General features: G+C 41.3%; 1 protein-coding gene across 1 annotated transcript; it reads right to left on the minus strand.

Annotated features, from left to right (window-relative positions):
* Nucleotides 1-735: 735 nt before the first annotated feature.
* On the minus strand, nt 736-10,017 carry LOC117750622 (lactase-phlorizin hydrolase). Its single transcript, XM_034561892.1, has 16 exons — nt 9,483-10,017; nt 9,114-9,184; nt 8,418-8,502; nt 7,206-7,293; nt 6,429-7,110; nt 5,690-6,338; nt 4,057-5,607; nt 3,676-3,944; nt 3,273-3,563; nt 2,985-3,183; nt 2,592-2,794; nt 2,348-2,454; nt 2,102-2,233; nt 1,773-1,996; nt 1,365-1,601; nt 736-992 (listed from the first exon to the last, which is right to left on the minus strand). Exons 1-16 carry the CDS (start codon nt 10,015-10,017, stop codon nt 769-771), a joined length of 5,547 nt encoding a protein of 1,848 aa, XP_034417783.1. The 3' UTR covers nt 736-768.
* Nucleotides 10,018-12,357: the final 2,340 nt, after the last annotated feature.

Here is a 12,357-nt window from a genome sequence, read left to right on the forward strand (position 1 = left end):
TTTACATGCTCCGTCCTGCAGGAGGAAGCATGGAGCATCCTCATTTATTCTGGAATATACCTCCTTTCTCTTTGCACACTATTTAATCACATTTGAAATGTTGCATCTTTTAAAGGTTAACCTTTGGGTTTCGTAACACTTGAGTATCTCTGGTGCCCCCTTCAGGTCAAACTTTATCACTACTTCAAAATACCAATGTTTTTTTCTCTGTTTCATCAAGTGCTCCGTATTCCATATTCTTCCAATATGTTTTAATACATATGATACCTTCAACCACCAGCATGGCTGTAGTTTCATCACATTTAAGGTTTATCTTTCAAACTCAAAGCAATGTCGAATGAAATATTGATTCACTGGTTTGCATCGCACGGTAGCAGAATATACCTTTGAAATTAATTTAAATTAATCTGTGTGTATATGTGGTGTGTGTATGTGTTGAAGGCCTCATGTGGTGTGTATATATGTGGTGTGTGTGTGTATATATGTGCTGAAGGCCTCAGTGAGCTCCCTCTGAAGCGTTTACAACCTATCAAACGTGTTCATATTCTCAGAACTCATGAATATGTGGGAACACTTTAAACCTGGATTGACTTAAAAAAAAGATCTGTTCTTTCTCTACAAAGTCGCAATTTGAGACGTGAGATCAGAGTAGCCAGTTTACAAGCTCATTTTATGAACCAATAAAAATCCAAATCAGGAACACAAACATTATCTTTGCAGACAGGTTACCGCATGTTGGACTTTGATTACAACTCTGCATTTTTGCTATCAGAATTTCCGTTCCATTTTGATAGTTTCCATATAATAGTTTTCCTTGGAATGTTTTTTTGCCTTCACCAAAAGAAAAGATGTACAAACAGCTCCAAACGCTGCAGCGATCAGCAGAGCAAATGTGGTGGTAAGTCCGGCCTCAGCATCATTGGTCGAGAGCCTCATACCCAGGAATCTCACAGTGTTGTTGGGGGAAGTGGGCGTGATGGGCGCGCTCGTGGCTGTAGAAAAGACACACATATATTAATATTGACTGTAAATCTAAACACATTTTTCACTTTTTCACACCTCAAATGTGGGAACAGAAAATCTGATATCCACAAAATCTATCACTAAATGTTGTTTTCCATGAAAGTGACCTTTTTCTCCCATTATTTGCTCTCTGTATATACAGTGTTTCGGGTTTATATTGACATCGCATGTTCAATACGCTGAAGACAAGACTCCAGGAAGTCGATGCTTTTGACTAAGAAATAGTCCAGCACATAACCCTCGTACGACCACAACTTCTTGCTTTATTCTACTTAGGTTTTTGCACAAATTACATTTGAATTGGTGAGCTTTAAAAAGGTACTGGTTGCATTCTCATGTACCTTCAGGCACGGTGTTCAAGCACTCATGGGGTCCCAAGGCAGGGTCTGGGAAACCGTTGCAGTTGATGATGGTGGAGTAGAGTGTAACAGAAGTCTTGGCCACTCGAGGCAATTTGGGGTCCGAGTGGTTGACGTAGAAAAGGCCAAATCGTTCTGAAAAGCCAGTGGCCCACTCTAGGTTGTCCATCAGAGACCACGCTGTGTAACCCCGGATATCCACGTTATCTAGCAAGTAAGCTAGGAGGAGAAGAAAATGAACACCTTCAGGATTGTAAATACACTCGAGATTCTTAAGTACACGATATTTAGTATCTTGGTTTTAACATGATAATTATTCTGTGGAACAGCAAGATTGCTATGATCCATTACACTTCAATCATTTCTTAGAGACGAGTTGTGGTTTGATACCTTTCAGCACCTGGTTAATGTACTTTTCATAGTAGTAGCTCCTATGGATATCGTTTAGGTCAGTCGGTCCTCGCTCTGACATGCCATTTTCTGTGATGATAATTGGTGGATTTCCATACTCGGCCTTAATGAAGTTCAATATCCTGCGGAATCCAAACGGTGAGACCTTCAGCCAAGATGAGCCTGAATCCAGCCAGGTACGATCAGCAATCGTTCCTGCACCCCTGAGAAGATCAGATCAGTGAAATGGTTAAATAAATAAAAAAGATTAAGTGTGTGTGACTTGCTTCTCCCACTTGGTTCCTGTAGGTACGTGTGTACGTGCTTACCTATCGGCATCATAGTGCTGAAGGTTTCCATATTTCACAGGGAACGCCAGGACAGTGGTGTAATGGTTGAACCCAAAATAATCATAGGTTCCCTGAACCCTCTTAATCTCCTCAGGAGTGAACTCAGGCAGTCTGCAGAGATTGAATCAAAATAATTAAATTGACCTGGGAAAATGTAAAATTCCATTAGTTCTCTTTCTTTCTTTATTTTTTATTTTTATAATACCGAGATTTTTTTTATAATACCGAGATTTTAGCAGACCAGCAGCCAGGCTTCGCTCTTGAATGATTGTCTTCATCATGTTGCTGTAGTCTCCGTTAAATACGGGATGGGCAAACCAGCCAATGTAGAACTGCACAAGGAGACACACAACAGACTTTAACTGCAACTTACATGCCTATTGTGAAATGTGAATGTAATGAGCACGCTAAAGAAGAATCTGCAAACAGCAAAAACAGTAAGTATTTCCTTGTTTGTTCTTTTAGGTACCTGCACCACACGTCTTGCAGCGTCAATGTCCTCCTGCTTATTGGGATTTCTGGGCTCTGACCAGTCAGAGTTGATGGTGATGGAGATAATTCCTTTCTGCTTGGCCCGGTACGTGTCATTGTAGAGATGCCAGGCCTCAGCGTGTGCTTTCAGCAGGTTGTGACCCACAATGTAAGGCAGAGTGCCTGGTCGGAAACTGATTCCTGGACACATACACAAAGAGCAAGATACACATTTTCTAGTTTCTTTAGCTATATATGCTTCTTGTCATTACTTCTTGCAATACTGTTTTGATAAATTCTCACTTTTCAACCTGTATTTCATACCTATCAAAGTGAGCATACATTGATGTGAGTTAGTGTGAGATGAAGAGCATTATGTTAAAGAGCATACCTGGGGCAGCCGCGCCATAGCCATGGCCCACATTGGCTATATTGTATGGCTCATTAATGGTGATCCAAAATTTCACTTTGTTGCCAAGACGGCTAAAGATGAGGTCAGCGTAATCCTTGAATTTGACAATAATAGTCTCATTCTCCCAGCCCCCAATGTCCTGCAGAACTTGTGGAAGGTCCCAGTGGTAGAGAGTAATCTGACAACAAAGGGAAAGCAAGGTTTACCAAATTAACCAATTTTCCATTGCTATTGCGTAATTTCCCGAGAAGCATGAATTACACATACATGAGGTTGGATGTTTGCAGCGAGCAGTGCATCAACCAGTCTGTGGTAGTAGTTTAGCCCAGCCTCATTGATGTGCTTGGTGGTGCCATCAGGAAGCACCCGCGGCCAGGATATGGAGAAACGATAATGGGTCACCTTAAGTTGCTTCAATATAGCCACATCCTCATCTACTTTATTGTAACTGTTGCAGGCTATATCGCCATTGTCATCATTAAACACTCGGAGAGGAGTGTGAGCAAACTTGTCCCAGATGCTGAGGCCTTTTCCATCCGCTCTCCATCCCCCCTCAATCTGGAGATAAGAAAAGCACAACAGAGGTTTCATTAGGAGGACAGAAGATTGTAAGGAATAAATGTGCACATCTTGATTCAGCATTAATGAAGGGGCTTCTTCAAAAAGTTACCTGATATGATGCCGTTGCAGTACTCCAGATAAAATCTTTGCGGAAATGTCCATGAATAAGCTTCTCATCATCTGGTGTAGGGAAACCATTGTCCTTTATAACTTGGTAGTAGAAGTGGGCGGAGTACTTAGGTGTCCTCGGCCGATTGGGGTTATTGAAGTCCACATGGTGAAGCCCAAATCCTACTTTGTACCCATCAAGCCACTCAAAAGAATCCATGACCGATGTTGCTATGTATCCTTTCACCTTCACACCATCAAAGTCATAGGCTGTTATTAAAACATACACACATAAATGATCAAGACTAAACATCTAAACATTGTAATCATTATCATCATATTGTAGTTATTTATCTTTACACATATATTTATATCAGTGTACCTTTCAGAGCCTCATCAATGTAGGTCTTGTAATAAAATACTCTGGCAGAGTCATCCCAAGTTGTCTTTGATTCCGTAGCTACTCCATTCTCAGTAATGTAAATCTCCGGATCTCCATACTCCTCTTTGATCCAGTTGAGGAGTCTTCTCAAGCCCCATGCTACAGCTCTCTGGTTACTAACGGCAGTAGTTGGAGAATCAACTTCATCTTCTTCTGACAAGTCCTGGTCATATGCATAGGATTGAGGGGAAAGCCTCAGAGTAGCATGGCTTGCTATCTTTGTCGTATAATGATTTACACAGAACATGTCAGCAGTTCCTTTGATGAAGCTCTTTTCTTCTTCAGTGAATGAAGGTAGTCTTGTCTCTGAAAGACGTTGGAGTTCACTTTTGTTTCCAACTTGCCACTTCATTGCATCTGGATAGTCGCCATTCTTGAAGATGGGGTGTGCAAACCAACCTAGTTTGAACTGCAGGGCGCGGTCAGCGGCCACCACCTCACGGGGAACATTAACATCTTTAGGTTCAATCCAATCAGCATTTAGGGCTATGGATACGAGACCACTTTGGGATTTGCGATACTTATCGTCATATGTGTGGTAAACCGTGGCGTGTGCCTTTATAAGGTTGTGTGCGACTCTGTATGGTGCAATTGCTGGATTCCTAACATTTGGTGGAATCTGTCCGAGTCCATACCCTGACCACGCAATTGTGTGAGGCTGGTTGAAGGTCATCCAAAATTGCACTCTTTCTCCATAGGTGGAAAAGCAGAAGTCACAAAAGTCATTAAAAATGTTAATCATCTCTCTATTTTCCCAGCCCCCAAGGTTTTGCAAAGCTTGAGGAAGGTCCCAGTGGTAGAGAGTCACCATGGGAGTGATGTTATATGCTATTAGGCCATCAATTAGTCTATTGTAGTAGTCAACACCTTTCTGGTTCAGGGAGGTAAGCCGACCATCAGGAAAGATCCTGGACCAGGACAAAGAGAATCTGTATGACTTAACCCTGAGAGCTCGCAGCATGTAGAAGTCTTCTTCAAGTCTGTGGTAGCTGTCACAGGCCACATCCCCATTACTATTTGCAGGAATACTGCCAGGGTTGTGGGTGAATGTATCCCAGACACTGGGCCCCTTCCCATCAGCATTCCAGCCACCTTCAATCTGGTAAGCCGAAGATGATACTCCCCAACTGAAGCCTGGTGGGAAAGTGCCATAGTGGTAGAGTTTTCGCTGAAATTTTGACTGGTTTGAAAATTTCTCCCAGACAACCTTGGATTTAGACGGAACCTCAGAGGGTGTTAAAGCTGTTGGAAGGCGGATGTGTTGCATCACTGATCCTTTAAAAGTATGCTCTTCATGTGAACCAAATCCATTGCGCTTGATAAGCTGAGAGTAGAAATATGCAGATTGCTTTGGGGATCTTGGTCTGTCTGCATCTTCAAAGTTGACATGGTGAAGACCAAATCTTTGGCTGTAGGCTTGTTTTCCCTCAAATCCATCCATGAGGGACTGCACTGTGAATCGCTGCACATTCACTCCATCTATGAATATTGCTAGAAAATGGATACACACAACAGCACATTAAAGCTAACACTATTTCAACACTTTATAATATGAGCTTCCATAGACACTTACCTTTCAGAGCTTCATTAATGTAACTCTTCATGTACTCTATTCTACCAATGTCATTGAGAGTCTCCCCACTTTGCTCAGTGGGCATACCATTCCCAGTTATGTAGATAGGCACTTTGGTAACATTCAAGTATTCTGTGGAAATGTAGTTGAGAAGCCTTCTGAGACCCCAAGGTGTAGAATAGATCCAGTCAGAAGCTGTAGAAGACCATGATGGGTCCACATGTGCCTGGAAGTCTCCCACCCCCTGAGGACCAGGGGTGCAGGCACCAACACTGTTGTTGATCAACCGAGAAGTGTAGTGGTTTAATCCCAAGAAGTCAGCTGTTCCACTTATCCTCTGGCTCTCTTCAGCAGTGAAAACTGGAAGTCTTGCAGGCTCAGAAAGGGGACAATCTTTTATTTTATTTTCAATCTGAGTCTTGAGTGTTGGAGGATAATCTCCATTTACAAATATAGGATGTGCAAACCAGCCCAGCATGAACTGCAGGTAGCGATCTGCAGCTTCTATGTCTTCGGGTCTGGAGGGGTCCTTGGGCTCAGCCCAATCAGAATTCAATGCAATGCCCACTTTCCCTCCTTGTACCTTTCTGTACTTGTCATTGTAGACATGCCAGGCCTCAGCATGAGACTTGAGCATATTGTGAGTGGCCTACATAGCAAAAAGAAATAGTGATGTAAAGGTAAAAGAATGACAATGAAACAGTGCATATTTACATTATCATTAGTGCATTGCACTCACCTGATAGGAGGCAACCACATAGTCTTTTACTCCAGGGGGATGCTCACCAGTGCCATACCCAGCATGGCTCACCACCCAGGGGCTACTGAATGTGTTCCAGGCCTTGACCCTGTCTCCAAACCTGGAGAAGCAGAAGTCTGCGTAGTCCTTGAAGGCTTCAGCAATGGAAGCGTTGGTCCATCCACCATAGTCCTGGAGTGTCTGGGGCAGATCCCAGTGATAGAGAGTGACAACAGGTTGTACACCAGACTCAATAAGAGCGTTGATCAGCTTGTCATAGTAGAGAGGCCCATTCTCGGATTGGCTTCCCCGGTGGCCTGAGGGGAAAATACGGGCCCAGGAAATGGAAAACTGGTAGGTGTTGACATGAAGACCTCGCAGGAGGTAGACATCATAATCCACCTTGTGGTAACTGTCACAAGCTCGGTCAGCTGTCTGATTCACAAAGGCTAGGCCGTCATGACCAAAACGGTCCCAAATGGTCTCTCCCTTCCCACCTTCTAACCAGCCTCCCTCAACCTTGAAGGACTCACTGGAGGTAGCCCATTGGAAGCTAGGTGGGAATGATTCATTGAGGAAAAGGTCTCGTTCTGCTTTGGTCTGGGCCTCAAATGTTTTCCAAACATTCTGATAACTGTTTTGAAATGTTTTAATTATATTGTAGTCTGAAATACCAAGACTGCTGGAAACGAGAAGGACATAAAACAGTGTAAACATACAAGAAACAAACGTTGTCGGTACATCTGAAACTGTATATTTCACAAGAAAAACTGTTACCTGGTTGGGACGTCCTCCATGTCCAGCTTACCAAACATATGCATCATGTCACATCCCACAATATTCAGGTTATCGTTGTTCAATAAGGCTGTGACAAATGCAAGACAAAGTTTCTTATAGTTATATGATCAACATTAATAAAATATGCAGAATAAAAAAATACATTCCTTTTTGTTATATTACAGCTAATTAGCAAAGTACAGCTGAGGCTGCGGGGAATGTCTTGTGTCATAGAATATCTGCCAATGTGCTTGGCAAGTAAGTATTGGACAAAGTCATATTTCCATATTTAAAGAATCACTAAAGTTATCGTGATTTTATCCTCAGGGGGGCATGCATGTCTGTACCAAATGTCATTTAGGCATCTGCTTTAAACTCTACATTGTTCATCTCACCAATCACATTTTCATGCCACATTCCAGTGGAGATAAATGTTTAAACAATATGTTTTGCATTAACTTATAAATAGCAAAGCAAGTCCTACAGCTGTGCTCTACCACACATGTGATTGTCCTTGTAAAACCTTACTGGACCATAACAAGAAGAATTGACACTGATCACTCCCATATGATAACACTCGGTATAACACTCCCATGATTATTGTATTGTAAAAGTTTATTATATTGCAATCTACAACAGGCTAGCCTTGACCTGTTTGGTCAGTAAAAACAGAGGATTGGTTCAGATTATGTTTAAAAATGTGCACATTTTGTATCTTTTCAAAAGAACAGAATATTGACTCATATTAGAACAGCGGTGCCTCGTTTGATCTACGTAAGCAGTGATTGACAGCTGTGTCAGAGACTTCTCTGCTCTGATTGTTTGGTTGAATCTTACAAATGCCATTAAGATCACTAAGAGGAGGCCAAGCAACCGGATTTGTTTTTACAGATCATCCAGCTCATGTACTATTGTAAAGAAATGGTGATAGTTCAGCAAATATGACAACAAAACTGTTTTTATTACACCGGCTTTTTAAGGCTGAATGGACAATACTGGATAGCAGAATCATATTAAGTCAGCTATAATGATATTTACCTTGTAAGAAATTGCCAAGAAGCTGGTATTGACTGTCGGGACAACCATGAACAGCCACCTCGTATATCAGGATAGGCAGGTCCCCACTTGACACCTACGACATAACATGCATGTGGCATCCATGTGTGATCCAAAATATAAAAAAATGCAAAGTGAAAAGAACCTTTTATGGTTTTATTACCTGTAAGCGGCTCAGCTCCTTTGCAAAGCTTGATGCAGAGGCACAGTTGTATTCAATGTGCACTGACAAGAAATCGGTCTGTTTAAAATAGGAGACACAGCACTGTTATCCCACTCATGTATGTTAATAAACACATTGCATAAGACACAAGCTGGCCAATTTGTAAAATGGTTGTATAGCAAAAGTGTTGTTGTTTTGCGATGAATGTTTGTCAGAGTGCAGATACAGGCATGGGAAACAAGTTGCTGACACAGGATCTTTGAGCACTAATTGTCAACGAGTTAAGATAAGAAGAGATACAAAACAAGCTGAAAAGGCCCACAATACACATTGGAATATGCTGAAAATAATACAGAAAATAAGGCATGAGCAGGACCCTGTCAAGATAAGACCATAACTTCTAAAAGGAGGAAGCGTGACAAGGAGATCGAAAGTCTTTTGGTGCCGTCTATACACACGACAACTAATATAATAGGTTTGCAGGGAGATGTGACAATATGTAAGCTTAGAATAAATTAGCAAATGATACATAATATTAAGGTGAACATGACTAACCAGTTCTTATGGTATTGATCTCCTTTTCTTAAACGGTTTTCATTTGGAGCATAACAGCAATAGCACCTGAAGTTAATTATGTAAAGAAAGAAGACGTTTAAAAGATACGTAAGTGAACGGAAGATTCATCTTACTGGAGATGAACCTTTGATCTGTGGAAGGATTGCAGCATCACCAGCTCTCAGTCCGATTGAAAGACGTCTCCCTGAGAAAATGGAAGCAAAGACACTATGAACACAAGGTATTCCAACTGAGGATATTTTAACAAAGCACAAACACATAGCTGTGCAGTGAAATGCATGCTTAGATAATGTTATTGATCTCACCTGGATTGACTATTGAGATAGGCATGGTAATCTACACATGTAATCTGTGTCATAAATAATGCGGTAAAGGGTTAAAGATTATCGGTTGGTCCTATAGTAACCCTTTTTAAAACACATTAAAAATGACAAGCTCAATCAGTCAACCACATCTTTAACTCTCTCCTCCTTCTCTATTACCTTTGTCAGGAAACCGTTGGTGGTAGATCTTGTAAATGTTCTTGTGGAGCTGGAGGATATTTTGCAGAGGACCAGGAGCACTGGCAGGCGGCCCGTCATGCCAAACATCATCCAAGTCACTCAGTGTCACCCACGAGCGTGCCAGTGCTCCAAACTCCTCAAAGGCAAACTCTGCATAGCTCTGAAACATCTCTACCAGCTCCCGGCTCTCCCATCCTCCATACCTTGACCTCAGAGCGTCTGGCACGGTGGATCCGTGAAGGACGACCAGAGGCTGAAGGCCCGCCTCCAGCAGCTGCCTCAGCAGCGTCTGGTAACAGGTAACCACAGCCTGCTGCGGTTGGCTGGGGAGGCCTGTAGGTAGAAGCTGAGCCCATGACAGCGGCACTTTGAAGTGGGTCACCCCTCTGTTCTGGAGGTACTCAAAGTTCTGTTTAAAGCCCGGAGGTATGGGACGACTGCAGTCAAACGCATCATTCACCGTATCGCCGGAGCTTCCCGCCAGCTGCTTTTCCAGAGGGCCTGCAACAAGCATGAAGTCCCCTTGTCCAGTCTCCTCACTGCTCCGGCAACCATACAGACACAACAAGAACAGAAATGCAACCCACAATAGGTACTTCATTCTGGCATGAAAAGGATGGACTGGCCTTATCTACCGATGGCCAAGCTCTATAACGCAATTCTGTTTGCACTATTACATATTTAGGAGATGGATATCACATCCGAGTGTTTTATTGCAGCACTGTGATAAGGTCAGGAAGACTCTGGACTCACACATGTCAAGTGATAGATCCCTCTCATGTTTGAGGACCATACACAAAGTGAAAATGTAAGCTTCTATAACCGCATTCAGATCGAGTCTGAACAACATCGCAACATCATTTAGATTTGTACAGTAAGTGGAATCTCTCACACCGGCTCTTTTAATCTTGTTAGTTTCAGACCAACTCAAGCATGTGACAGCTATCACAGTATCCATCATAAACTCTTATCAGCAATGTTGTTTTTGAATTATCCAACGGAAAAAATCTTTGATGTTTTGCTTCAAAAAATGATCTGAGAACACGTCCGAGACTGCGTATCATTTTCATTGAATAACACAAATGCACAGAAGGTGATATAATCATGCTTTTTCAAACCACTTTGGAAATGTACAGCTCATCTGCAGAGACTATACACGGAGGAGCACTGTGGTCGCCTGAAAGCGGAACAATGACCCTCATAGAGCGGTGCCTTTTCTCTCTACTTTGATGTAATTCTGCAACATGATATTGATTACGTTGTGTTTTCCCTGATGCCCTCTGTCTTTTCAGAAAGAAAAAAAAACTAATCGGATGTTGCAAATGATGCACTGATGTTTTTTAATGCTGTTGTGAAGCACTTTGTAACATTGTTAAGAAAAGTGATGTCCAAATAAACAAAATAAATGATATATTAACATTATATTACATTATTATATCAATATCTTTTGAAAAATGATTTTCGACGTTGTTTATATTATCCTTAATATATTGAATTTGGTTAATTGTGACACAAATGAAAAGGATATTATTCCACACTGTTTGACAAAAACACAACAAATGATGCCTTGAACACAATTAAAACGCATACTACGTAGTTTCACGAGCAACAGTGAAAAATGTACAACAATTACAACTGAACAGACAAATATGACATCCTATAAATAACACTGCTATCTAATGTGCATCATGTCTCGTGTGTGCTTCACGTGTGGCGTTGGCCTATCGGTAAGTTTACTCCCCCCTGTTTACTCCCCCCTGACTGTATTCAAGCTTGAATTCTTTCTGGAATTTTATCCTTGATCTCTCTACACAGTTTCTCCTGTTTTTACATTTTTTTTTTATTTAACTTTTATCCAAGATCTCCTCTGCCTCATGTTTGACCCTTTGTTTTTGATCAGTCAAGCCTGTGACTTCTTCTTCCATGTGTACTTGGGGTCATTTCTGGCATACCAATTCTCCTGAAAACAAGAAGGAAGTTGGTGGAGAGATGGAAAGATGGAGAGAATGTGCGGAAAGTTTTGGAAGGAGGTCAAAAATCTCCTCAACCAGACACATCTTTGGCAGCTTCTCTGGGTCCAGATCGTGCACATCTGGCTTGCTGATACATGAATAGCCGGCTATTTAGATGCTGGATGAAGGAAACTCAATATACATTCTTTTCCAATTATTACAGCAATGTAGAACAGCTGTGTTGGGTTTTGATAGTGTTGACAATCTTATTGAGACACTTGAAGATAATGGCATTATTTTATATAGGATAAAAATAGTTTGGGATATGTAAATCAATACAAGCAGGTCTGTGCCTTTACTTATATACTGAATACATCTGTGAATATAGGAGTCAGGGGTGTGTCACCTAGTTGTTCAAATGTAATGTCTTCATCTTTGCTGGTTTATTGTTTTCAATATGTATCACTATAAATAAAGACTGTACGTGTGAGGTTTCCAGACCCTTGCGTCACTGTCAATGACCACTAGGTGGCGCCAGTAAATCATTTTCTATGTGGACACTTGACGTGATGCATATTGGTTTCATATTGATATTTAACTAATACTAAGCCTAAATAAGGGTATTAATTAAAGAATGTAAATTAGGAAAATTGATTAAAGATCGTGCTATGTAGTAGGGTGTACATTCACTATGAGCAACATAGTCTGTTGTATTTATGCATACACACATTTTGCTCTTTTCTTTGGATCAATGTACTATATTTAGTATGCTGATAAAGGACACATGTAATGGGTGTAATAATAAACATGTAATGAGCTCTGACTATAACCTGTCTGATGCAATACTGACACAATTCCCCAATGGGACTAATTAAGCACTTAATTTCTCTATTTCATAGCTC

The sequence above is a fragment of the Cyclopterus lumpus genome, chromosome 21 (genome assembly GCF_009769545.1).
Source record: "Cyclopterus lumpus isolate fCycLum1 chromosome 21, fCycLum1.pri, whole genome shotgun sequence".
Taxonomy (NCBI): Eukaryota; Metazoa; Chordata; class Actinopteri; order Perciformes; family Cyclopteridae; genus Cyclopterus; species Cyclopterus lumpus.